The sequence below is a fragment of the Meriones unguiculatus genome, chromosome 12, assembly GCF_030254825.1.
Source record: "Meriones unguiculatus strain TT.TT164.6M chromosome 12, Bangor_MerUng_6.1, whole genome shotgun sequence".
NCBI lineage: Eukaryota > Metazoa > Chordata > Mammalia > Rodentia > Muridae > Meriones > Meriones unguiculatus.
Genome location: NC_083360.1, coordinates 26395783 through 26423287, shown reverse-complemented (window position 1 = coordinate 26423287; position 27505 = coordinate 26395783). Strand labels below are relative to the sequence as shown.

General features: G+C 46.4%; 1 protein-coding gene across 3 annotated transcripts; it reads right to left on the bottom strand.

Annotated features, from left to right (window-relative positions):
* Positions 1 to 6164: 6164 nt before the first annotated feature.
* Zbtb49 (zinc finger and BTB domain containing 49) lies at positions 6165 to 27482 on the bottom strand. Of its 3 annotated transcripts, XM_021649642.2 has the most exons (8): positions 27364 to 27482; positions 23470 to 23636; positions 20068 to 21146; positions 17281 to 17327; positions 11570 to 11643; positions 9317 to 9399; positions 9066 to 9227; positions 6165 to 7258 (listed from the first exon to the last, which is right to left on the bottom strand). In XM_021649642.2, exons 2-8 carry the CDS (start codon positions 23619 to 23621, stop codon positions 6582 to 6584), a joined length of 2274 nt encoding a protein of 757 aa, XP_021505317.1. In that variant the 5' UTR covers positions 23622 to 23636; positions 27364 to 27482; the 3' UTR covers positions 6165 to 6581. The 3 variants fall into 3 exon arrangements, with proteins under 3 accessions (XP_021505317.1, XP_060221386.1, XP_060221385.1); XM_060365403.1 differs by lacking the exons at positions 11570 to 11643; positions 23470 to 23636; positions 27364 to 27482 and having other exon boundaries at positions 20068 to 20467; XM_060365402.1 differs by lacking the exons at positions 17281 to 17327; positions 23470 to 23636; positions 27364 to 27482 and having other exon boundaries at positions 20068 to 20467.
* Positions 27483 to 27505: the final 23 nt, after the last annotated feature.

Sequence of the window (27505 nt, the reverse complement as noted above, 5' to 3'; positions counted from 1 at the left end):
TGTCATGGAGCCGCATACTCATAGGAAGATGCACAGTGCATATCTTGAAATGTTTCCTGTCCCTTTCCTGTCATATACATGAGAGAAAATAAAATTGAGATAATTGAATGAGGAAGAGAAGAGGAAACACAACAGCTGGTTTACATTTATTACCTAGTCAGGTGGAGAATGGCACTATGGCCATCTTACAGATGAGGAGCTGAGGTGGGCTCAAGGTACAAGGTCAGAGTCAAGGTCTCAGCATGGAGGAGGCTGCTGCACTTGGCTAGGTCAGGCTCATATAAGCATCAGCACTGACAAATGTTAAGGACGTTCCTTTGTAAGCTGTCCTCTGTGGCTGTTGAGGTCACAGTCTTCCCCCAGGCCACCCAAAGCATTTACCCGCCTCAGACAGGCACAGACTAGACATCAGTGGTGTGCAGACAGGGAGCAAAGACCCAGGCCTGTTTTGACCCCTGAGGTATGTCTTACAGAAGTCAGGATGGTCAAAAGCCATGGTTTGGTTCAGGAAAAGGGATTTTTCAAAACTTGCTTCATTTCGTGCTTCTGTACCTCAAAGGTCAGGCTCCAGTAGCAGGTGCATACCCAGCTCATGAAGCAGAAAAGCAGGACTTACGGCAGCGAAGGATGGGCTGAACCTCTGAAGGTGCTGTGGCTCAAATAGGCTCCTGTCTTTCCTCACCTCCTTGCTTGTTGCTGTGATAAAATGCCCAGCAAAAGCTACTTAGAGAAGGAAGAACCTTTGCTTTGACTGTGGTTCCAGGGCCTGTTGTCCATCGTAGCAGAGGAGGCATGAGAGGGAAGGTCACACTGCATCTGCCAGGAAGCACCAAGATGCCTGTTGGTGCTCTGCTGGCTTTCTCCTTACTCATTCCAGGACCCCAGCCGTGGAACTGTTTGTATTTAAGGTAGGTATCTTCCACTCAGTTAACCCATGTTAGATAATCCCCTATGCCCAGAGGTCTGTTTCCATGGCAACTCTCAATCCCATCAAGATGGACTGTTACACTCCTTGACTTTCATGGGACTGGATAGGTAGACTTCAGTGACCTCTCTCCAGGGGAACAAGCCAGGAATCACTCAAGACACGGAGGATACTCTGGCCTCCCTTCCTTTGAGGCAAAGGCTCTGGAGGTGCCCAGATGGTAGTAGGCTATGCACAGAGCATTTGCATTCAGTATCACCACAGGCAGAGGGCTGGCCAATATGGCAGCTCCAGGGGCTACAGTTGGTGGTGATAGGGTTGAAGGACAGTACTGTAATATCCTTAGGCACTGATTGGCTATAAGGCCCTGAGCAGGGGTCCTCGGTTGCAGTCAAGAGTGGAAGTCAGAGGACAGTTGCTTCCTGAGGTTCAGGCACAATCCAGGTACCTACATCGTGAGCCATGGGTTCTTAGACCCCCAAGTCCATATTAGGGGCAACAGCCAAAGGCTGGGAGTACTGGGAGAACAAGCAATTCCTAAAGATTGTAAAATCTCCTGAGCTTAAAACTGGGCCAGTTTTTTCTGCACTTCCCTGATTCAGAAAGAATTAAGAAATGATCTGCATACCCCTGTGTGGTGTGAATTAGTTTGAGACCTCAACACTGGAACTTAATTAGCTTGCTGCCACAAAGAGGCACGGACTTGGTAGTTTAAACAACAGAAACGCCCACTTGATAACCAGCCCAGGGCTGGAGGCTGGAAACCTGGCTGGCTGGTCCCTTCTCGGGGCTATGATGGCCATGTGGGCTGTGAGGCTTACAAAACAATCACGGCCATCCCTGTTCCCATCCTCAGAGGAAGTTTTTGCTGTGTGCATGTTCCTATGTCCAAATGTCCTTCTAAGACATCAGTCACCTTCCTCTAGCATGGCCTTGTTTTTACTAATGATATCAGCAATGACCCAGTTTTCAAACAAGGTCATATCCTAAAGTGCTGAACGTTAGGACTCATGGCTCTGTGTGTTTGTATGTTTGTGTTTGTGTGTGTGTCCAACCCATGGTAGTAACTGAATTTTGCTTGGCCATTTGAACACTGTCATGGAGGGAATGTTGTTTACCACAAACACCATCTCCAATGACTGTTCTACCTGCTATGCGCTGGGATACCATTTCAGGGCTAGGGAGAACACCAGTGAGCAAGAAGTACCACTCTCCTGTCACCCCACAAAAGAGCAACGGCAAGGAACACCTTAGCCTTCCATTCTCCTCATAGCCTCTAGTCTGACCTCCTGGGTTATCACCTGTAACATCACAGCACACCCTGTGAGGTGGGCAGAGTCATTCCATTTGCATCTTGCAGAGGAGGAAAGTGAGGGAGACCTAAGGTGGCGGCAAACTGCACCAGGTTGGACAACAGCATCTGACCCTCAATGAAGTCAGTTTTCTCTAGTGCCCATATTGCATAATCCAAACCCAAGATGTCAGTTGGGAGGCAGGGAGTGGCAAGGTGGGGTGTGTGTGTGTGTGGAAACTACAGGTGTATCTTACTAGGACACCAATCACATTGGCCTCACCCCTAAGACGTGTTCAAACCTACTTTCCTCCTTAAAAGCTGTGTCTCCAAACAGTTTGTGGGGGCAGGGACATAAATTAGGGCATCATCACAACTCAGTCCTAGATAAACACTAGATAATTTTAGAATGTTTAAATCACCCCACACAGAAACCTGAGCCCATTAAGCACTCGTCTTTCCACTCTCCTTCCCCGTACCTGGCCATCAGATATCTGCTTCCTGTCTTTCTGGATTTATCTGATCTAGATGACTCATAGAGAACCATATAATCATGTAGTACACACAATATATGGCCTTTTCTGTCTGGCATTGTTCACACACCTTAGGTTCAGGTTCACAGAGCCATGTTTTCTTCCGTGCTGGAAACTGAAACCCAGGACTGTAGGCATGCTAGGCCCAGTGAGCTACAGCTTCGGCCCTCACACCTATGTTTTACTTCTCTCTCTCTTTTTTCCTCTCTCCCTCTCTCTTTTCTTCTTCTTCCTCTTCTTCCTCTCCTTCCCTCCCTCCCTCCTCCCCCCTTTCCTTCCCTCCTTCCCTCTCTCTGTCACAGAGAATCAGGACCCCTAGGACCTTGTGCAAGTTCAGACTTCTGCTATTGTGTGGAGTACCCTCCTGTAGTGTCCAAGTAAATGTGGAGCATCTCAGCACTGCTAGAAACATTTCCCAGCCCGAGTTGTCCATGAGAGAATCCTCAGTGTGAATACTAGACCCGGAGTTGTGGACAATACCCAATAAGCTTGAAAAATAAGCAAGCAAGTGACTTCCTGCTGGGGGGCAGGAGTGCTTGGTCTTCACAGGGTTGCAAGAGGGCCTGAGGTATGCAAGAGGCTAAGGTATGTGTGTGCTTTGTTCTCTAGAGAGAACCACCAAGGATGTCATAGGCCTTAGCACTTGCTACCAGGCCAGGCCGTGTTTCTGAGGTTGTGAAACACGGTGATGCTGCCATCTGCTGGCTAAATGAAAACCTGCACAGAGCAGCAAAGGCAGAGGCCCGCTCTGCTCACCATTGAGAGACACCATCAAGCTAAAAGGACAATAGATCAAGGCTTTACACAGGCATTTAGAACGCTGGTGACAACAGGCTTTTTTGATTCATTTTTCATAGTTTATTTTTTCAAGATTAATTTACACATCACAAGACTTACACACAAGTATACAGTTAGTGACTTTTAAGATAAATTCATAATTTTGCAGTGATGGCAGAGTTGTATGGTGGACCCTAAGAGTCTCATTCCTGGCACACATGTCCTTCCTCAGATGTTTTGACAAGGGATAATGTCATTGGTACTTTATGACAGAATAAGGTCACTGTGTACCACTTGAAAAAATGTGTCTAAATTGTATCTGAAGAAAATATCTGGAAGGAACTAAACCCATGAATGAAAGCAGTGCTACCTTGTTGGGGTGTTGGATGAGCTGATGGAATGACACAGGGAATGGCAGAGGGTCTTGCCAAGTCCTACATACTGTTTTTTTTTTATTGGATTTAGTTTTTCATGTTATCTGTATGTGTGCAAGTAAGTGTAGTGTCTTCAGAGGCCAGAAGAGGGCATTAAACACCTCTTAAGATATGATATGACCCATGCAGCTGGAGTTACAAGTGGTTTTGAGCATCCCAATGTAAAACTGAACTACACTGGGGTCCTCTCCAAGAGCAGCAAGCATTCATATAACTCTAGAGTTCAGAGAGGTCCAGGATAAGATGTCTCGGGCTTATAGACATGTAGTCAGTAGTCCTGAGATCTAGGGAGTGGGCAAGGAAAAGGAGTGGGGATCCAGGGCCTTGAACTTGATGTTCAGATGTGGACTGGAGTCAGCAGGGATAGAGTCTGAGACTGAGTTAGTCACCAGAGAAAGTAGTGGCCCTAGGAAGAAAGGTGGGCATACTCTCAGGTCTACCTGAGAGCCACCTGAGTTGGGGATTGAGAATCCATTTGTGAATTGCAATGGAGAGGTCACTGGTGACCAAAGGAAAAACATCTCAGTGGAGTAACAGGACTAAGGTCTGAGTGACTGGGGCTCAAGGGAAAATCAGATGATCAATCTAGGGGGCCATATTCCAATGAAAAAGCCTTTCAAAGCACTCACTGGTCAAGTAAGTACTGAGTATCTGAAGTACCAGGAAATTCTTGAGACATTGTCCAGGCCTACATCCCTGCAAGGTAACCAAAGGCCTGCACAGAGGCTTACTGTATTATACAGTGAGGACATGGAGGAGGGCATGGGAGGGGGCTGCAGCTGAAGTGGGTATAGTCAATGGGTGTAGCTACAGGGTAGTGGGAGTTGTAGGAAAATTCTTGCTTCTGCATTCTCAGAACCATAGCAAGGCCACAGGAGGGATGCAGGGATAGGTGTGAGAGCCCAGGGAGGTGGAGGAAATTGCCATGAAGGACAGCATGAGATGGCTGAAATGGGTAAGGGCTCAGTGGACATGTTGGCTAGAGAGCAAAGGACCACTTCTTACAAGCTGGGTACAGAAGGCAGAGATGGATTGTCCCATCAGTGTGATGGACGACCTGGTGGAGGAGTTGTGACACAAGGACTATGCCATGTGGCCTGGCTAGAGGGATCTGTAAGATGAGATGAGAGACCAAGGAAAATATGGCCCATCGAGGTAAAAGCTACTGGAAAGAGCTGCTGAGGCAGTGGGGAGATGGAAGACAGTGAGAGATGGGAGGATGTAAGGGACTAACATTCACCAGCAACCATCACACTCCATCCATGTTCAATCCAGGCACCTGTTATTCAAAGCACCCATACTCAGGCACGCCCTTGGGCAGGATGCTCAATCCTCATGAAGCTTTGGTTCTGCCTGCTGTGACAGCCTTGGGGGATCATGATGGAGTGAGTGGCTAGGAAACTGGAAGGGGAACCTGATGTCACTCATAGCTGACAGCTGTCTGTGTCTAGCTGTTCTCTGTGGAAGCCTCTTGTCCTTGCCAGGTTCTTGTCAGGTACAGTTCTTTTCTGTGTTTGAGTTGCTGGAGGCTGCTCTCAAAGAATCCAGGAGGTAGTCCACTGTGTTACAAAGCCATTACCATGTTTGCTTAGACATCCCAGAGACAGTGCTGTGGACATGGCAACCATAGAGGCTCTCAGGCCTGAGAGATGGAGCAAACCCAGGGCCAGGGAGCTTCATTTAGGATGGGAGCTGACAGGGACTTCCAAGAGGGTGCTAGACTACTTCGGGCCTATAAAGGGCGAATCTCACTATGAAGCCAGCCACTCTGGTAAAGATAATGGGTGGCCAAGTAGTTGGCTAAGACCTACCCAGAAGTGGCTGCCAGGTCAGGCCGTTCAAAGGACTCTGAGGCCTCCACACCAGGCTGGTAACAGGACTGAACTCAGGGCTTACAGACAAGTCAGTGAAAGTTATTTCATATCTGGGTGGTGCTGAGGCTCAAACCCAGGATCTTCTGTATTGACACGTATTTTTATAGTCCTAAGTTCTTCAGGGTAATAAAAATGCTTTGAGAACTGAGCATGGTGGTACATGCCTTTAATTCTAGCACTTGGGAGGCAGACACAGGTAGACCTCTGTGAGTTCAAGGTCAGCCTAGTCAAATAAACAGACACTTCAAGGCTAGCTAGACCTACATGGTGAGACCCTGGCCAAAAATAAATAAATAAAAAGTCCTGAAAAAAATTACAAAATATAAAACATTGTATAGAAAATCAAGCTCATTTATTCAAATTAAATTACAAGTTCCATATACAAATATAATCTGTATAAATATTTAAAAATATAAGATACTAAAAACTTCAATCTTATAAAAATGTAAAAATATCTGTATTTTTATGTATACATATGTCATTTCACAGGACCAAAATGTACAGTAGCTGACAGGAGGAGGTACACTGACACATTGATAGCCTAGGCTGCTGTGGAAACAGCCCTATGTGGTCTGCCTCCCTGGAACCAGCAGGGGGCGAGCAGGTCTTTCTCCCAATTCCCGGACTCACGGCACTGGAGCTCCCAGCAATCACTGGGAGGGAACTATCTAACTTTCAACTCCAGAGTTGAAAGAGAGCTGGCCTGGGCAGGAAGGCCCCTTTTCTCCAGTGTTCTGAGATGGCATATCACTGCTCCAGCTCATGTTCATTCTGAAGCGTCTTCATTGCCAACCCCCACAGAGTCATACTAGAGAAAAACTGTCCCTCAGAGTTCCTGTAAGTCACCGGAGGTGCCCGGCTGCCCAGTGGCTCCGTGCAATGGTTGTCCAAAGTGGCCAGGGAAGAGCGGGACACAGCCATGCCATCAGTCTGTGGCTGCTCAGCACCTACTGATGTGTCCACATCTGAGTAAGCATAGGCCTGCGGCTGGCTCTGCAGCTCTTGGGGCTTGGCCAGTTTGGCAGAATCCAGGCCCAGTTTGTCCTGGTCACTCATGCTAGGAGGGTGGAGTATGGAGCGTAACTTACTGTAGGAGCCAGTACAGTGACCATCAAATCCTGCCACAGAACTTTCCACTGGGTGCACAGGGAGCTTGACAGACACAGGCATCAGTGTGACGGACACATCCTGGGAGAAGGAGTCAGAGCTCTGGGACCTGTCCAGGTCAGAGGTCTCAATGGCCTGGCTCAGCTCATCCAGCACGGCTGGGCTCCTGGCATCAGCTCGGCCGTGCATCTTCTTGTGCCGCCGCAGCACTGCAGAACGTGTGAAACACTTGCTGCAGATCTCACAGCTATATGGCTTTTCCCCAGTGTGAGTACGGACATGCCTGCGCAGGTCTCCTGAGCCCCCAAAGCACTTCCCTGCAGAGAAGGGGTACTTTAGAAGTGGAAGAATCCCCTCTTTCTGAACAGCTGATCTAAGGGAAGCTGGTGGGCCATGACACCCTCACTTTAGCTAAGTCCTTCTCCAATGGACCCTTGCAGTTTGAGACTCAGAACAAGTGCTCTAGGCCTTGATGCTAGGGGCCTGCCTAGGCAGCCATGGACACTCCCACATTGGGCTCAAGTACAGCCTTCCTCAGCAATGGTGCACCTGTGCAACACTACTGTCATTTGAACCTAAAGTGTTCCTTGATGCTCCCCAACTGAGGATGGTATTTAGGAAGGATGAAGAACTCTTAGGAGAGGTGGCCCAGCTAGTGAGAGTGAGTCACTAGGGCTAGACCTTTGAAGCCCAAACCAATCTAGTTTCTGTTAGGAATGGTGGTGGTGGCAGCCAGGCAGGAGTGGCTGCAGTGCAGCACGGCCAGCTAGGACCTACAAACACCCCTTTTCTGATGTCTGTGCAGTCAGCTTGTACCAAAGACGTGCACATACTCGTCCTTTAGACTGCTTCCTTGTGAGAAGCAGGAACTCAGTAGGTGACTGCAAAGGTGCTAACATGTAGAGAGCTCCCTGAAGAGAAACACCCCAGGAACATTGGACTACTGAGAACTCCCTTACTGAATGCCACTGCCTTTGAACTTCAGCTATGTAGGCCTTGTAGCGTAACAGGGGCATGTGGGTGGGGTTGGGGTACAAATAAGAATGCCTTTGAACAATCAAACTAGATAGGACTCCAAGCAAGAACTCTTAAATACCTCCATATAAAGCCTGAAACAGCACACACGAAGAGCTCACTATGTTTTACCCAATGTCAGGCATCTTCACAGCTTGATGTGTTGTCCTTGTAATGTTTTTAGTAATCTATGGCTCGGTAGTTTCTGGCTCTTTCTTTAATACTGTGTGTCGTGGTGGCTTTCTATCTTAACTTTCACTGGGAATTACTGGGAAGTTGCCACCACCATCTATAGGGTACTTAGCATGTATAAACTTTAATCATATGGAGTTACAATGAAGAGAGGAGTAAAACCTGACCTCACAGTTACTAGGACAATGTGGAGTTGGCTAGATCTGTCAAAACAGAGACAGGAATGAAATTCTGGCTGCATTCCCAAAGCTCTGTGCTGTCAGATGCCAACTGCAGTCCCAGACCTGTAGAGCCTAATATCCAGGTGCACTCTGAGGAACCCCCCCACCCACCCACCTAACTGCTCTGAACAGGTCACAATAAAGATCAGTAACTTAGTATATCACAGCTCCATTAGCCTTGTCAATCTGACACATGCAATGGGCACATGGGCACATGGCCTCCTCAGGTGCCTGGGGTGCATGACTTTTGATTCCATGCAGTGGTGACAAGCTACAGGTGCCAGCTCTTAGTCTTCGCCTGTGCAGCAAGGCACCTGCGGTGGAGAGATACTTGCTCTCCATGTACCATCAGTGCTCTCACTAAGGCCTAGATAGGCCCTTTGCTTTCTAATCTGTGACTCCAAGAAGCACGCCCTTTGTCCCCAAAGTGTTCTCCCACACTCCACCCCTTCCCGTTAGGGCTGCCAGCTCTTGGTGACGGGGCTTGGAGTTGCTTTGTATCTGGAGCATCAGGGTTGGTTCCTGATGCCTCATAGATGTAGAGTATGATATGTGGCATCATTCTTATGAAGAGGCAAAGGAACTACCACTTCTACCTCTGTAAGAAAAGAGCAACTCATGGCAGCCAGCAGCAGGGTGGGCCACTCCACCTCACTCAGGATGAGGCTAGCTTCTGGCCGGCCAACATCAGACTCACCGCAGGCAGGGCAGCTGTAGGGCCGCTCTCCTGTGTGCCGCACACGGTGCTTCACCAACTTCCTCTGCATGTTGAAGGACTTCCCACACTCATCACAGGTGAACACCTTGTCAGCTGTGTGTGTCTTTTTGTGCTCCTTCAAATTGCTGAAATTGCTGAACCCTAGACAGACCATAGCAGGTATTAGGCTGACAGACAGGAACCTGAAGCAGTGACCGTGAGAACAATGGGAGTCGCTCACTCAGCAATACCTCGGCCACATGTGTCACACAAGTGTGGCTTTTCTCCAGAGTGAATGATGATGTGGCGTTGGACATCACCAGAGGCCGCAAACCTGCAAGGAAGTGCAAAGTCCTATCAGGAACCTGGTGAGACTGATGAGACCCTGACAAGGAGGACCATTCAGGGTTGATGGGCTGCCCCACACACTTCCATTTCAGTTTCAGGCAGAAAGTGGTGCCAGCCTTTTGGTTTTAAGATGCTTCCTGTTTGCTTCATCACACTTTCTAGTTTCCAACAGTACAAGACCAGAAAGGCAACAGTTCAGTGAGACAGAGACTCATGGTTCATTTTCTTACCTTAAAAAATTACATTTATTTATTTACTGCATGTGCACATACACTGCAGCATGCAAGTGGAGGTCAGGGGACAACTTGAGGGAATTAGTTCTCTCCTTCCACTCTATGGGTCCTTGGAACTAACTCAGGTCACCAGGCTTGGCTGCAAGAGCCTTTACTCTCTGAGCCACCTCACTGGCAAATCTCAGACTTCAGAGGAAGGTGCTGTTGACATCCTGCTGCCATTATTGGGCTTGTGGGAAACACCCCATGCTGTGTATCAGCTCAAGGCACACACTGAGGAACACAGGGTGAGCTCTGCCTGGTCTTGGCCATGAAGCCAGCTCTGCTAATCCTAGGGTGAAATACAGATTCCAGGCTTCAGGCCATGATAGTCTGGGTCTCCTGCACCCATCCTAGAAAATAAGCTCACTTACTTTGAGACTTATACACATCTATCCCAAGACAGAGAGACAGAGAAGGGGATGAAAAAGGAACCAGTGTTCACCAAGCAGCTACCCCCAGCCCAGGACATGTTGAGTATCTGACTACTGTCATCTTCCAAAACTGTCTCCAAACACCAGAAGCCCTTTCACCCTACCACCTATGTTTCTGGATGGGAAACAGTGAGTGTGGAGTAACTAACAATCTTAGGAAGGCAGCAAGGACCTCCTCACCCATGATGTGAAAGGCTACTCCTTCCTGGCTGCCCCTCACCCCCACCCCATGATGGCTGGTGGGTTGCTCCAAGTCAGTGAGGCAAAGAAAAGATTTTACATGGAATTCCCAAGATTCTAATTTTCAACATTGCAATACACTTGGGAGCCCATGGGAAGTGGACGGTACATTGAAGCAGTTCAGTCTGTGCTGCTGGGCACCTGCCATGACCAGATGATTGCCACCCAGAGCTTGGCTTTATGTTCAAGTAGCTGCAACAAAAGGGAGCCATGGTCAGCACGACAGCCTTTGCTTTGTTCCATTTTCCTCCAATGCAGAGGCAGGCCACGTTCCCAAAACCCATATAAGGCTCACATTTCCTTCTTCTATGGTGATAGCATGTGCTGTGGTGTGGTGGAGGATTCTGACTTTGGAATGATCCTGTGTTCATCTCTATCCTCCACACATTGCAAGTCGGACTTGTGAAGGGCAGAGAATCTGAGCTACTGATGTTTATGTTCCCCTTACAGCACTGAGCAGATGGTAGCAGTATCAGATGCTAGGTGAATGAGTAAATAAATGATGGAACCCAGGCATGGAGCAATGGGCATGCCTCCGGCTTGTAAGGCTTGTGAAGCTTCTGGTTGAGGCCTGCAGTTCTAACAGCCAGGATGTTGGAGGCAGGATGATGGAGTAAGAATCTGCTGGCCTATTATCAAGCAATGGAAAGGAGGGCTGAGGTTGTGGTATGTACACAGGAGGAATGGACAAGCTCCTCACTTACCCCATGCCCTCTGAAGGAGTCCATGCAAAGGTGTCAACCCACCCCACCCAAAGAGCCTGATTCTCTGTTGCCATGGCAACACTCAATTTTCAGGTCAAAACTCAACCACCAAGGTGCAGTGTTATCAATTCTGTCCTGAAGCCAACAGCCTGGTTTGATAACACAGCTTAGTACCTTCTGTTGCCTTCTCTCTGGAGGTCTAGTCACTCAGGTTGCAGGCGACATTTTCCCTAACTAACAGTCTCCTCCTTGGGGATGATTTTAGAATGAACATTTCAGCATAAACTAATCTGTTTCCTGTAAAGCAACTTTCTTTCCTGGGGCCCTGACCTAGATTTTTATGCTTCCCATTAACTTTTCTTCTTATTCTCTCCTGTGTTGCAGAGTGAATACACTTATGCTCTGCCATGGCTGCATGAGCCCTGGAGGCCAATGACATGGACCTGGAGAAAGACACTTGGACCACCCACAGCTGTCATATGTCACACCTCAAGCCCAGCACTGACCTCTTTCCACAGATTTCACAGATGTATGGCTTCTCCCCAGAGTGCCGGCGTAAGTGAGTCTGAAGGTTGCCTGCCTATAAGGGGACAAGAAACACCAATGATGAAGGACCAAAAAAGTAACAGAAGCTCAAAGGGGAACTGACAGATTTAGCAGATCCCACCAAACTTCCAGTAAAGGGCAGACAGGAAGCTCTACACAAGGTCAAGGTCAGCCACCTGCTGCACAAGGAGGCCCAGCTGTGGCCTCACACTGGTACCCACTTTGTGATGCCTCCCTAGTAAAAGGACAGGAACTTGGATTCCCAAGCCTAATTTTAAGGAGACTTTGATATACTTAATTAGGACTACCCACATGCAGGGTCATCTGGAGAATTTAGTACGTAGGGGGCTTATCTCAATGCTCATGACTTTCTTCTAAAACACATGCATTTGTTCAAAAGAAGCAAAAGACGTTTCCAGAAAAAGTGTCTTCTCACAGTAAGATTGGCTCTGCCTGGCCAGCTTTCCACTTTTTACCTCTGTGCGAGAGTGTATCTCAAGAGAACCACAGCAGCATTACAAGGTCTTTGCATCCCTAGTTCATGTAGCTAGCAGGGTTTTGCACATAGATTTCCATACACTCATCAGTATGAAGTTAGAAAATTATCTAATATAGTGAAAGCAAAGCTGCAAAAGCTCCCCGTGTTACAATTGCCACCTGGAAATGTTCCAAATTAGGATTGAGAGGCAAAGCGTTTCCTCGATATACCTGAACAGCTCAAGCTGTGTCTTCCTGACAAACACGCCCACAAAGACAAAGAGGCCTACGGGCCATCCTGCAGTGCACAACACAGCCAAAAGGAAGAGTGAGTAACAGCCAGCTGATAAATTTGCTCTTTACCTCTGAAAGCAGCCTTAAGCAAAATGTGGAGACACTTCTGGTTATAGTTCATCTGTGAGTAAAAGCTCACAAACACAAAACACACTGCCTGTGGAATCTGATCAGGGAAGCCTCAGTTAGACACAACATTCAAGACTTTGAAAAACACAACTGAGAGAAAACTGGGACTTTCAATAACCAGAGGGACTTTGGCAGACATTGGTAAACAGCCTACTTTTAATATAGGGACTATTAATAACAAGATCACGGCAAATGTCAACAGCAAAATCCACATGCTGAAATTCTAACCAGGCTTTTATATCCACTGGCAATCGGTATTCTATTTTCCAGCTGAAAAATTGAGATTTGGCAACCAGAACAGCTGCTTAGGGCCATGGTTGGACTGGTTATTGGTCTTGTGAGTTCAAGTCTTCTCTGTTTTTGCAAATCACAAGAAACTGACATGTCCTGAACAGTCAACACGGCATCCACTTTGCCACCTGGGATACCAATCCTTGGAGAGTGGGATTTCAAACATTAATTGCTTTAGTCAGCAACATCCAAACTTCAGAAAAATGAAGGCCATACACCAACACAACACCTGCTCTACCAGAGACAGCTCTACTATCCTACTCAAGTTGCTCAGATGATGAGCACAGTCTGAGCTGGAAGAGGTGGCCCACACCTTTAATACCAGCACTCAGGAAGGAAGGGGTAGGGGAAGTTCTGCCTCTGAGAATTCCAGGCCAGCCTGGTCTATAAAGAGAGTTCCAGGACAGCCAGGGATGTTACAGAGAAATCCTGTCTGGAAACACACACACACACAAACTAAACACATTTATAGCAAGGACACCCTTTACACACTATGTTGCATACCCTCGGGGGATTACTTGTTTTAAAGCAACTGCAACCCATCTTCAGATGCACAGTGTAACAAGCATAGAAGGCTGAGGCAGGAAGACTACCTCGGTAAGCCAATGATACCAAGCAAGTATCAGGGTAACCAGGACTACATAGGGAGACTGTCTCAAAAAATAAACAACAAGAGAAAGCAACAGCAACAAAAACCTTAACATGTCTTTTTATACCAAAATCAGCATCATTCCCTAGACACAGAAGCACATACTCGGATGACAAACCACACAAACACAGATTAAATAAAACTGATGGAATGATTTGGGCACAAAAACCCAACAACCTAACCGTAGCGCAAATTCAGGTAATTTGTACAGATGGCCCATGAGACCTGACCTTGTTATTTTAGGTATCAATCCATGCTTTTTATTTTTAGCCATGCTATTGGTATCCAAAGTGTACAGACCACATCTTTAAAAAAAAAAAAATCTGCAGTTGTGTTTACAGAAACTATGCCAAGCAATGAATTATGTTACGACCAGAGAGCTCTGCTCAGGGGCCACATGCACTGCTTAACTCAAGGCTTACAGCGCTGTACTACATTTTACAGAGAAGTCGGCTGAAGTGCTGAGAGGCTTTGGGTCACAATACTGGGAGTGAGAGAGCTAATTCACCTGGTTTTGATGTTGTTGTTTGTTTCCCGAGACTGGGTCTCACTATGTTGCCCTGGTTGACTTGAAACTCACTATGTAGAGCAGGCTGGCCTTAAATTTGCAGAACTGCCTGCTTCTGCCTCCTGAGAGCTGGGATTAAAGATGTGTATCATCATGCTTAGCCTAATTCAGGTTTATCTGCTAACTTCAAAGCTGATGATATTTGCAAAAACAGATTACAGGTGTGCACCACCATAAAGCATTTTATAATAAACATTCTGATGTGGACTCAAACTTAAGTATTCAGCAATAAAGAAACCTGGACTCTCTTTCCTATAGATGGCAGTGGAGTAAAAGTGAGGGCTTCACAAACTCAGAAAAGGCATCTTAGATATTATCCATCTAGTTAAATTTCAAGTCTTTAGGATTTCAGAAAATAGTAACATCAAAAAGACACAAACATATACTTCCCCTGTTAACATTATGAAATGATGTGACTAGATCTGCCGAAGCCTGGGCCCCAGGTTAGTGTTTCAGGACATGGTCATTAAGGTATCCCCGCTTCTTGTACTTTCACCAAGGATGGGGTAAGCGATTGCTCTGATGTCAGCCCAGGACCTAGGACTGTGCCTCTGAACTGCCCCAGAAGGCTTTTTTGACATACTACATGGGACAAGGGAAGCCACCACACCTAGACAGCACTACCAGAAAACATGCTCTCTCACCCAAGACTGACCTCTGCTTATGTGGTACCAGCTGACCAAAGCTTCTCTTCCTGCCTCCCTGGGAAGAAAGAACAGCTCTGCTACTCTTCAAAGACAGCTGACTCACCAGGCTTCCCCTCTCCCCCATGTGCTGATGTCCTTGTGCACCACACAGGAAGCACAGTACACAAGACATGGCCATTCTCTAAGAGAATGTGATGCTATAAACAGCTGAGTGCATCATCACCACAACCCAAGACGATGCTGACTAATGTGCCACAGTGGCTGTTGGCACATCAGTAAAGCTGTGGATAAGTACAGACAGACCAACCCTTCTAGACACCCAATCCTTTGGAAATAGAATCAGAGATTCTTACTGGTAAATGTTTTCAAATTTTCAAATTCTCCAAAGAAAAAGCTCTTAGGAACTTGGTACTTATCACTCTGTCAGATCAGAAGGGGCCACCCACTGGTCCCAATCCACTGTGACCACCACTGTTCACTCCAGTCATTCCCAGAATGATTTACAGCAGAAATGGGAGGGCAGGCTATTATTTTCTAGGTATCTTAGACAACAGCACCCTGTCCTCCACCCACAGTCGTAGCAGTCTCTAAAGCTTATCCAACGACAGTCAAGCCCCAAATGCCATGCCTGTCAGGCAGCCATGACTGCTGTCTTCTCTCTTTCTGCACTGTTCCTATATGTATTCTGGCATATACGTCCCAAGTTTCCTTGTCCTTGACTGTCCACACAGCTATTTCTTCCTCTGAAGAACGAGCCTCTCAGAATCTTACTCATGTTTGTCCCATCCCAGCATGTGGTAGAGCTAGGGGCAGGTTAGTAACATACAACTCTTGCTGAATCAGGCTTTTAAAACAGTCCTTTTTCAGAATGGTTTCATTACTCTGTTATGAAAATAAAGCAGCAAGATCCATCTGAAAACCACAGCTATAGACAGCTCTGTATTCATAAAAAGCAAACAGAAGCAGACACCAGCCCAGAAGAAAGGTGTTTTCAGACAGCCACCCTGGGTGGCATGCAGAGGGTGGGCACAGATCAAGGTCTAAAGCATGGTTCTTACACTGGGCTGCACACCAAAATCACTGCTTAAAAAGATGACAGAGATCTACTCAAAGCAAGAACTGGGCATTTCTGAGGGATAGTATAGCAGCAGTGCTGGGGGAAGGAGGAACACACAAAACCCACATATAAAGACCAGAGGACAACTTGCTGTAGCTGGTTTCTTCCTTCTACTGTATGGATCCCAGGTGTTGGAATCATTTGTCACACTTGGCAGCAACATCCCTACCTGCTAAGTTATCTCACTGGCCCCAGTCCTCAGCAGCTAGGATGAAAGTGTGGTGGTGGAGAGGACCACAGAAAAACTGAGGTGCAGAGCCATGAGAGAGGATACAGGCTGTTCTAAGAACCTCCTCTCAACAACTCCTTACTCCTGTGCTCTCTAGGGCAGGTGCTCCTTCATCCCTGTCTAACACATCAATACTCTGGTTCATCCAAGGTCACAGGACAGTAAATCTGACAGAGACAGGTTCAAATTCAAACCCTTAAGCTTCAGAGGCCAGGCTCTGCACTCTAGGTGCCCAGGTGAAAGGCTGTGAAGGCCTCCCTGAGAATGGTAATAGAGGGATCACTTAACACCTGTCCATAGCTGGGGCTCCTGATGATGTTGCTCCTAAGTCATTACCCTGGGAAGACAGGGCCAACCACAAGAGTTGCAGGGAGTCAAGGAGAGCTAAGAGTGAACTGAGTAAGCTAGCCGGTGCATGGGAAGATAGAACAAATCCCCTCAAAGGACCCCGGAAGAAGGGTGTGGTGGCACTCGCTGCTTCCATGCTCCGTAGGGCTTCCTTCCCAATCTCTGCCATATCAGTTTCCTGTTCTATGACAAAACCAGCCCAATGCCACTTTCCTGGCTGAGCAGAACTTCACCCAGCACCACTATGGAACTACTACACTGAATAGGACAGCAATACTGACTATTCCCCCTGCAGAGTCCCACTCTGGAAACCTGGGACCCTGAATGTGACCATGAAAAGAAGGTCTCTAGTTCAGAGAGAACAGCAGCTGCCCAGAGCCAGACTATGACACTGGACACTTTCTGTGTGGAAGAGACATTTCTGAATGCCTTTGAGTCCAGGCCCAACACAGTACTTGTCACAGCAAGGCACAATAAGTATGTAAAAAAATTCCACCATGCCCAAATGACCTTCCTAGAGGTCAGATCAAAGGCTGCAGTCAAAGTAGGGAATAAAAATGGCTTGGTCTATTCTTGCCCAATATATTGCCTGTAGTCCCAGTGAGAGTATTTGTCTTGGACCTAGCCCAGCACATAGTGCGGCTCCAGGGAAGCTTTGTGTGGACTACTGGAAACCTCAAACACACCAGGGTGGGGCCCATCATCAGTGGAGGAAAAGGAAAGGTGCCTCGAGGGCTCTCACTCACAAAGGCAGCACCATCTAATGTGCTGGAAATGTATGTTCTGACCCAGCCCGAAGTCTTTAACCTGCAGCTACCACCACAGGTTTCTCTTCCAAGGACAAAAGTGAGTCTTATTGGTAATAAAATAAGCAATGGAGTTCAGGCTTCCAATTATCAACAGTAAATAACAGTATTCCCACCTGAGAGAAATGTTTCCCACAAATGTTACATTCAAAAGGTTTCTCACCTAAAACAAAGCAAAACATAATTTGTTGTCAGTATAAGAATTTGCACAATCATTTTTGTTTAAAATATTCACTCTCCTGAGTCATCCCTTTCCAAGCAAGTATTTCATTCTTTTGTGTTTTATTTTAGAACAAAATTTCCCTCTGTAGCCCAGGCCGACCTGGAACCCTCAGCAATTCCTGCCTCAGCCTCCTGAGTGCTGGGATTACAGGTGAGAGCCACATCCGGCCCATAACATTGTTTATCCCCAAAGTGAGGCACAAGGCATCACTACTTCCAAATACTTATCTCTCACTTGGAGACTCCAGAAAGATGATAAAACTCAAATCTATATACCTCATCTAAAAGTCAAATTGTTCTCCAAATACAACCTATGGTAAAATAAAGACTGCCCGGCATCCTCTCAGCACAAAACCAAATGACAACTTTCTTGCTGCATGTCTCTACTTGACTTCTGACTCCTAACAGAGTGGACAAGCCCTACATACTGTGGGGGCTATGGACACAGGAGCCCAACGAGTGGGGCACAGGTGGCCTGAGGAACAGCCCTCTGCACTATCTCATTGCCTGGGCTGAGACACAGAAATGGGCCTCCACAGTGGAGAGGAGAGGCGTGGCCTGCTGTCTTCTCCACTCTGGGTGCAGGTACTCAGTTATTGCACTGTGGGACAGAACAGAGGGAGAACATGGCACTGCTACAGTTGTTCTCCACAAAGGTCTGCTGGGAGGTGTACTTAAAGGATGCTACCTTTAGTCTGCATGAGCCTAATAAACGGATGTTGAACCTCCAAGAGCTGTCATTTCCCTACTCTCCCCAATTCAAGTGGCTACACTAATACCCTCTTAAAAATAACAACACTGTTCTGCATACAGGGCGTGTGACCTTGGCAATGGCAGCTTGCAGTGTTCTGCGATTGTACTAAGCTAGTCTTTGGCCCTGGATGATAATGACCATGTAAGCCCGTGTTTTGCCTTCTTTCTTTAACTTCGAAAGTAATACATAATGGTAAGGTCAAGAGCCCATAAAAGAGATGAATTAAAAAAAGAAAAGTCATAGTGACAGAGACCAAGGTTTTAGCAACTGTACTCCAGTGGGTCTTGGGAGACCTTTTCATTGTTAAAACTGAGGCTCTACAGAGCTTTTGTCCTATTGGCTGTGACTATCAATGTTGGAAATGAAACAGGAGGCATTTTGAAGACAGAGAAACACAAGTCTCATTGGCCATGAGCGGGGCACCATCACACACCATGTGGCCACTGGCAGCTTCCACAGCACTCTGAGAGGAAGAAGGTGGCATCAGCACCATTCTGTGGCTCTGGCCTCACAGATCTCTGGCATCCAGGCCTCGCTCTGCTGCCATCTCAATGCAGCACTTATGTCAGAGGAAGTGTTTCTGCCCTATGACTGTATCTGTCACTCACAGGTGCTCTCCAGCATTAGTAATTTAATTTTTCTCCTTTAAAGCTACAACAGGTAAGTTTCTAAAAGAAAAATGAAATAAAACCAATAGTATTCCTCAGGCTGTAGGAAATTTAGCAAACAGAATAATTTAAATCAAGCTGTTTTCATAGCAAGACTGAGCGAGGGCTGCCTGTAGTTGGTCTCCTTTTAGACTCGTAGTGATGGAACAATGGCGGCTTGTGAATACACTGACATCTACAAAGGCTGTTATAAATAGTGAAGAGTCTCCACTGATGCACAGATGTGGAAACCACCTGAGCAAACTAGAGGTCCAAAGTGCCAGGGAAGAGCATTTCAGGGAAGGCAGCTGCAGCTTACAAACAGGACAATCTGGAAGCATGCTGCTATGCGTTGCTGCTCGCGGCTATGCCTAAGACTGGGTCTCCCTCTGTAGCTTTGGCTGTCCTGGAATTCACTATGTAGACCAAGCTGTCCTCAGACTCCAAGAGATCTGCCCGCCTCTGCCTCCGCAGTGCTGAAATTAAAGCTGTGTGCCACTCCGCCCAGCTCACGGTTATGCCTTGTCATTCATTCACGATGACTAATAATTCCATCTCAGTTAGCCAGGGAGAGTGAGACATAGGTGTTACACAGTGTGATGCATATTGTATAATACCCTTAAACATTTTTTTGGAAAGACAGTAGTAGGAATTAAAATAACAAACATTTGGAAGTTCAATGTCTCAGGTAGAACAGTTTTCATTTGAAAATATAAGGTGAGGAGGGGGGCTGGGGGCAGACACAGCTCAATGGCAGAGCAGTTGTCCAGCATCCTTGTACCACTAAAACAAAAACAAGCAAGCAAACAAAAAAATAAGTAAAGTTGGTTCTTACTTAGTTTACTTCCCTGACTCCAAAATTCTAACTTTTCATATTAAAATTACTTTGGAAAAAAGTTTAAGAAGGATTCAAATCTAATGTTACTGTTCACTATCCATCTACAATCTGCTGAGAAAATAAGCTTAAGGACCCTAAAGAGATAACTAAAACAGTGCCTGTTTTAGAGTTAGAAATCTGAGTGTATCAAAGCAGCTGACTGTGCACCAGACAGGTGGAACCGATCATGAAAGGACGCCATCTTTTTACAGCAGCTTGATGACGCTCTGCACACAACATAAGCACATGTCATCAAAAAGTGCAGCAGATGGCAGCTAGCACCCTGGAGCCTCAGTACAGATAGTGGCTCCACCGAGGAGTCAAGTGTCTTACAGATAAGGCCTGCCAAGGAGATGGGCAAGGCTGCTTCCTCCTCTGTGCCTGGGAGCTCGGGGCAGTGTACCTGTATGAGACCGTTTGTGCAGCTCCAGATTGCTTGGGTGTTTAAAAGGCTTCCCACACAATTCACACGCATACTGTCTCTGGGACTGGAGGGCCTGGGATGGGTCTTCCCATGTGGCTGGGGCTCCCGGCACCTCTGCCTCATGACTGCTCTCAGGACCCAGTTCTTCGCTCCCTTTTTCTTCAGTGGTCTGGCTCCTGGCTCTCTCTCCTGCATCTTCCTTAGCAGCAGATTCCTCCCTCCTGACCAACCCATTCTCTGACTCAGGACGCAAAGTATGCTCAGCTGACTGCTGGGACTTGAGAAAGTTTAGTTTCTTCAGGTGCATGGCCTTCTTTAGGCGCATCTGCTTGGCAGGTAGCTGGCAAAGGGGGTCAGCCTCAGGGTCAATGCCAGAGTTCCTGACAGTTGGAGCCAGGAAGGTGGAAGGCAAGTGCTCTGGAGAGTTCAGAGCGCCTGGACGGCCCTCCACAGAAGGCTGTGAGTCAGCTGCAGTGAGGTCTGTGGAGGCACTGGGAGGGAGTGGCTGTTCTGCCACAGGCTCCTGGCTGGGGCAGGCGGTTTGCTTGTAGTACTGCTTGCTGTACAATGTTCTGAGTTTGTAATAGTAGTTGGGCTGTTTGCTGGGCAGCTCTGGGCAGCTGCCACCTGTAGCATCCAGTTTCGACCCTTCTCCTGTGGGACGACTGAAACCTGCTGATGGAGCATGAGGATTCAGCTCAGCCAGGACTTTAGCATGCGGGCCTTCTGCAGGGCACTCCTGCAGCGGGTGAGGAGGGTAGTGCTCACCTCCCGCACAGGTGCCATCCAGAGGCACACTCTGCAGGGAGAAGGCACCGGCACAGGGCAAGCCTGGCAGCTGTGCTGCAGAGGCCGACTTCAGAAATGTGTGGCACAGATTCAGAACATTCTGCACTTGCAAACACTGCGCCGTGTCCAGCATCACCTGAATGTTGTCCTGGTTAAGGTCGAGATGTGACGTGTACATGAAGTCCAGGATCTGCCCTATGCCGCTGACGTTTTTAACATCTAGGTGAAAAACGTCGTTCTTCTGGCTTGAAGAGTTCTGAAAGAGGCTCCTGACAAAAGAAAGAACGCATTAGCTACTTTCAAAAGAAAGAATGCATTAGCTACTTTCATATTCTGCTAACTTTTTCTTTTCAAGTTCATAAAAAATTTCAAAATATTATTTCTATGAACACTAAAGCATTTGTCACAACTATTTTTAATGTTTTATTCCCCAAGTTAATTCATTTTTATTGTTTTATTTCACTATTTTTTTATTTGATTGTGTTTAAGTGTACTGTGTGTGTGTGCGTGCACACGTGCACAAATGTGGAGGGCAGAGGTAAGCCTTGGGTGCTGTTCCTCAAGCACCACCACCCTGTTTTAGGAGAACAGAGTCTCTAACTGGCCCAGATCTTACAAAGAAGGTGAATCTGGCTGGCCACTGAGCCCCAAGGATCCATTTGTCTCTGTTTCCCCAGCTCTGGAATTAGAAGCATATACCACCATGCCTGGATTTTTCATGTGGGTCCTGGGGATCAAACTCAGGTCCTCATGCAGGAACTCTATGGAACATGATCTATACTGCTCAAAGTATAAATAACCACATGCAGCAATTATACAATGACATACAACAGCAAAAAAAGGAAAAAGGGACATTACATACTTCAGTCTGACATGATACATTTCACATCATAAAACATACATGCAAATATTTATAGACCTAAGTACCTTACAACTTCTAAAGATAAAGACAGAAAGAATAACCAAGCCTCAGTACATAATCCCTATATAACCTGTAATTTGGCTGCTAAGGTTTTTTTGTTTTGGTTTGGTTTTTGGTTTTCTGAAACAGGTTCTTACTACGTAGACTTAGCTGGCCTGGGACTTGCTATGTAGACCAGACTGGCCTAGAACCCATGGAGATTTACCTGCCTCTGCTTTCCCAGTGCTTGGTGTGCCAGCTACCATGCCTTTCTCACTGCTAACTTTTGCAGAGACTCAAAGGTTCATAAATCAACAGGAAGAAATGCACCTTGACTTAATGAAGAAAAAGGCAAGAGGTCTGGGCTCCTTGTTCCAGTACGAGGCAAGCTCACAGTGAGGGAACTGGCATCAAGCACAACTTGAGAAGATGATTTGGGTACATAACTGTCTCAAACCTGCTGCAAACATTTTGCCAACAGCCTTCGGTTTTTATACCAGCTCAGAACAGCCAACACACCACACCTGCAAGAGCTAACTGTCCCGGGAAGAGGGAAGAAACTGAAGACAGCAAAGCCCAAGAATATGGGCTCATTCTGCACAGGACAAAAACTGCCATCCACTGTACTGAACTGAGTCATAAAGTGTGTGGAACAGTGCACACAAGAATCCAAGGCTTACTGCCACAGTGTAGGGTTATCAGGGGAACAGAAGGTCATTCTCCATACACTGCTGACCAAAGCAGGTAAATGTGTACCAAAGAGAAGCTTGGTGTCTAAAGAGAGATTTACTAACCAGAGAATTTACTTCTAAAGAACAGGCAATTGTACAACGGTTTATCTACATTGAACTACAACTGCTTATTGTTATTTAGTATATGAGTAAATCATAGTCTGGCGTGGTGGCACATGCCTTTAATCTCAGCACTCAGGGTGGCAGAGGCAAGTGGACTGATGTGAGTTCAAGGCCAGCCTGTTCTAAAAGAGAGCTCAGGACAGCTAGGCTACACAGAGAAACCCTGTCTTGAAAAGAAAACCAAAACTCCACCCTCACCCCCCAAAAAGGTAAATCACATAAGCCAAAACTATGGCAAGAATAATTAAATTAAAGTTAAACCAAAGATTTTCTGACAACACTCCAATAGAGGGATAAATTGAACTGCCTTAATTTAGAAAGGGAGGGAAGTAGGCAAGTAGGGAGAGAGGGAAGAAGAGGGGAAAGTATCTGAACACTTTCCCCATGCTGATTTCTTGCTCTTCTTTCAATCATCCCTATCTGGCCTTGGCTGGCCTGGAACTCTCTATCCTCTTCCTATGGCCTCCTATGTACAGGGATGACATATGTGCACAACAACAGCCAGCCATCTCCACTCCAATTTCTATCTTAGTAAAATTCCTACCACAGATTCAATTCCTTAGTTATTTTATTCGGAAAAACGGAAATAAGAGAGAATATTGAAATTAATTCTTTTCAATCATTCCCCCATATACTTTAGCCAATAGTCTATTTTTCTTTCAGGTTACTCTAAATACAAAACAATATTAACTCAAGAAATAAGAAAACCCAAAACTCTCATTTTGTTTAAACAACAAAGACAAAGACGGAAAAATCCACGAGGAAGGTGAACTGTAGCCACGATGCTTTCCTGCCAGGGTCTCCTTGGCAGTGAAGGACATAGTGTGAGGTACTCACCTGAAATACTGGCTGAAGGCTGCCAGCACGTTCTTGTGTGCTTTGAAGCAGACTCCCCTTACCACCAGCATGCAGTCACAGAGCAGGCCTTGGATCCGCTGCTCTCGCAGCTGCTGGAGGAGGTGGCAGCTGTGAATAGCAACAGGGTCCATACTAGACCATGAGACCTACAGCAGAGAATGCAGGTAAGAGACTCTCAAGGACACCACTGGGACAAAAGAGGCCTCAAATGCACAAACCACCCTTGGCTTTCATTATGTCCATCAAGGTTTACTGCTTAAAATGCACACCTACCCACTGAGCTGTTTTGGCAACATCTAGCCCAGAGCTGTTCAGCCCAACTCTCTGCAATATGGAAATGTCTCCTTTTAGTGATCCATTATGGAAGTCATTAGCTATGTGAAACCCAAAGCACGTGAGTGTGCTAATCTAGAATATGGCTATGATAATACTGTATGCATTTCTTTTATGGCCAGCTATGAATATGTCAAATTAAAAATAAAAAAACAATACATATACACAAACAAATGTTAAAAAAAGTCAATCAGCTAAGATCAAACCTGTATTTATTAAATACCTTGTGATGCTTAATCTTGACCTTCAACTTAATGGGACTGAGACCCCCAGGGATGCACCCTTCTCAGTGTCAGAAAGGCTTAAATGAGCGGGGAAGTCACATGAGGGATGTTACCCCTGAATGTAGGTGACACCATCCCATGGCTGGGGTCCCAGGCTGAATATAAGTAAGAAAGCAGCTGAGCAGTAGCGTGCACCTCCCTGCTTCCTGGGTGCAAATGCGATGTCAACACCTGTTTTTTGCTCCTGCCACCAGGCCTCCATTGCCATGATGGACTGCACCCTCAGACTATAAGCCAAAATAACCTCTTCCTTAAGTTGCTAGTATCAGACTTTTTGCTATAGCAGCAATGAAAATAACGAATACACACCTACACACAGGTCAGTGAAATCAAAGCTGGAGAAAATCAGGACCCCATTTGGGAAGATAGGATAAAGTTAAGATAACTACCATCACTAGAGAGACAGCAAATCACTATCACAAAGCACCATGTCTGCTTAGCTGTGCCAATCACAGGTGTAGGGGAAGCAAGGGAATGAATGGGGTGTGCAGGTTCCTGGGGTCTGTGACCAGCAGGTCTGGGGACCTTTAGATGAAGAATTGCTGGGCTTCAGAGTAAGGCTGAGTAGTAGACAGCATACCATGGAGGCAGAGGACAGGTTACACTGAGCTTCATGACTTATGATAACCCTGACTCTGACTGAAAAGGAGACAATAAGCTCCTGTGTGGATACAGAAAACCTGGTCATCCCGCATCTACCTATAGAGTAACTACCATACACTACACTCTAGGACAATAACAGTGAGTGCAGCACACCAGGTCTCCAGGAAGCATCAATTCTAGTGAAGGCAGCACACACCTAATGGAATAATTATAGCTAGATATGCAGACACACAGCTGTCTGGAATCCAAACACAGTGGAAGAAGAGTGGGAGGACATTGAGGATATAAATAGCAATCTGCTGCACTAAACTGTAGAGGGCAAAAAAGGCCTTATGCACAGGTAGACACTGAAGAGGCCAGGAAAGTTAAAGACACAGCTTACCTCTTCAGTGGAATGAGGTCTTAGCTGCTTTCTGGCATGCTGAAGGAAATGTGGTGATCCTTTTGAGCCAGGCCCTGCCAAGAATTGATGTTTTACCTATCTCAGACCCTTTCCTCTGAAAACCTTGAGTATTACTTTTAGGCCCTAAAACTCATCCATGTGAGAGATGTCATTTGTACAGCAACCTAAATAAATAACACAATGCCTGTTTACCTCAGTCAGTATTTCTAGACCCTAAATCTGGGTACTATTTCTGAGTCAACAGTATTCATTTTTGTGAAATAAGCCAGATTACTTTATAAAAATAAAAAAAATCTCAGTGTAAACATGTCTTAAAATTGCTGTGCACTTGGGACTAAGTTAATTGTTATCAAAAAACTTTCTTCTCCAAAACTGCATTGTGCTTTAAGTACAGTAAAACGATCTGGGTCAGGCTCTAGAAGTCCTGGCCTGGCCCAACACCAGTTAAAAAAAAATTGGGCTGATCAAATTTCACTTTTATCTTACACTGATAAATTTTTCCTTGCCTGCTGTAACACCTACAGGGACCCTCTCACGCTAAACTGTAGTTTGGATATAAAATAGTTCCCAAAGATTTAAGGCTCAATCCTCAGTGCAGCAGAGTTCAAATGTGAGGTGGCTAGATGATGAGGGTGTGAATTCCTCAGTGGGTTGATCCACTGATAAGTTCACAGTTGAGTGGACTATTAGGAGTGCAACCTAGCTGGCAGAAGTGACAGTCTTTATGTGGCAAAGATACAGTCCAGATCTGTTTCACTGACCATTGTAACTCTGATACCTGAAAGTGTATGGGGCCTCACAGGTATTCAGCTTATCGTTTAGTAATAGAGAACTATGGGGTTCCTTCAGCAAGCTACAATCAAAACCAAAAATATAACAGCAGAAAGATCAGTGTGAAAGACATCAAACAATGGAAATGCCAATTGAAGAAATGCCAAGTAGAAACAGAAGAAAACGCTTGGGATGGTGTGAATGAAGAGGAGCTTCTCAAAGAAAGAGTCGTCTTAATGGAATTTTAACATAGGAGGCACCCACAGCAAAGGTCTTTCTGTGTGGTTAGGTGATTCTGCCAAGCAGTTAACACCAGGGGATGATTTGAGGGAAGTTTTCTGTGGAGCTTTATATCAAGCTTTAGAGGGATCCCTAGTTAACTACAGTACAGATATGTGTGCCTGTTCAGTGTATATGTGGGTACACATGTGTGAAGGCCAGAAGCCAACCTTGAGCATTGTTCCTCAGGAGCTGTCCACCTTGTTTTTTTGAGACAAGATCTCTTATTGAGATGTGAGGCTCCAGGGATCCACCTATTTCCATCTACCCAATGCTGGCATTACAAGTGCATGCCACCAAAATGGGCTCTTTATGTATTCTGTTGCATTCTCTGGAACCTCATAATTTGATTATCTGTAAAGATTATACCTTTAATAAGGCAACTGGGCTAAAAAGAGTCTATTAGCATGAGTCCTGTTCCAATATAACTGATGATCTTACTTAAGAAAATGTAGATACAAGCAGAAATGTCAATGCTGGAGTGGCACAGTATCAGGGTCACCACCTGCATGCCAGAACAGTCCTCTAAAGCAAGCAAACCTGATGCCACCACATTCATGACCATCCATCCTCCAGAACTGTGAGCAAATAAATGTCTCTTATCTGAAACACCTCATTCTGCTGTACCCTGCTTTGGAAGCCACAACAAATAAAGAAATCTCCCTGTCACAGACAAATTTCCCATCCCAGGGTTGATATTTCTCTTAATACTAGTCATAGCCAGTTTGACTTTCATCCACTTATTTAAGCAAGCGTGACCACTATCATTTACCAGATGCTGTCTTACGGGCTGACACAGCTAACGTCTGGTAAGTACTTACTAAAACACACACGCCCACCCCGCACCCGACTTGAACCGACTCATTTAGTCCTACAAGTTTCCGAGGAGTAGTGCTGAAGTAAGTAATAGCATTCTACAGATGGGACATCAAGGTACAGATGGCCACGTGGTGAATGAGGTATGCAGCGCCTATGAGGCCCAGAGTCCTAAGCGTTTCTCCTATTTTGGGGCGACGCAGGTAGCAAGAGCTGCGCAGACAGCAGCAAGGGTGACGGCGGGAAGGAGGCCGGCTCCGATGTTCGGAGCCCAAGCTTTTTGCTCGCACGGGCCCCGCTACACTGTGCTGTCAGCAGGCCCGCGCACACCCCAGCCTCGCAGACTCGCAGCCTGCGCGAGGCCAGCGTCCCGGGACGCCTTACCCCCGGAGGCCGCTCCTGCCCGGCCGCCTCCTTGTCACTCGTCCCTGTCAAACCTTCGGCAGCAACTGCAAGACTCCAACCGCCTCGGAACCATTCCGACAACGCCCCTCTGAGGCACGTCGGCGACTTCCGGCGCCGTCAC

Coding starts and splice junctions, on each gene's coding strand:
- Zbtb49 (XM_021649642.2), bottom strand. CDS start 23,621: ATGGACCCTGTTGCTATTCACAGCTGCCACCTCCTCCAGCAGCTGCGA. Junction 17,328..20,067: donor GCACAAACGGTCTCATACAG/GTACACTGCCCC, acceptor GCTTTGTTTTAG/GTGAGAAACCTTTTGAATGT. Junction 9,400..11,569: donor TGTGAAATCTGTGGAAAGAG/GTCAGTGCTGGG, acceptor ACTTCCTTGCAG/GTTTGCGGCCTCTGGTGATG.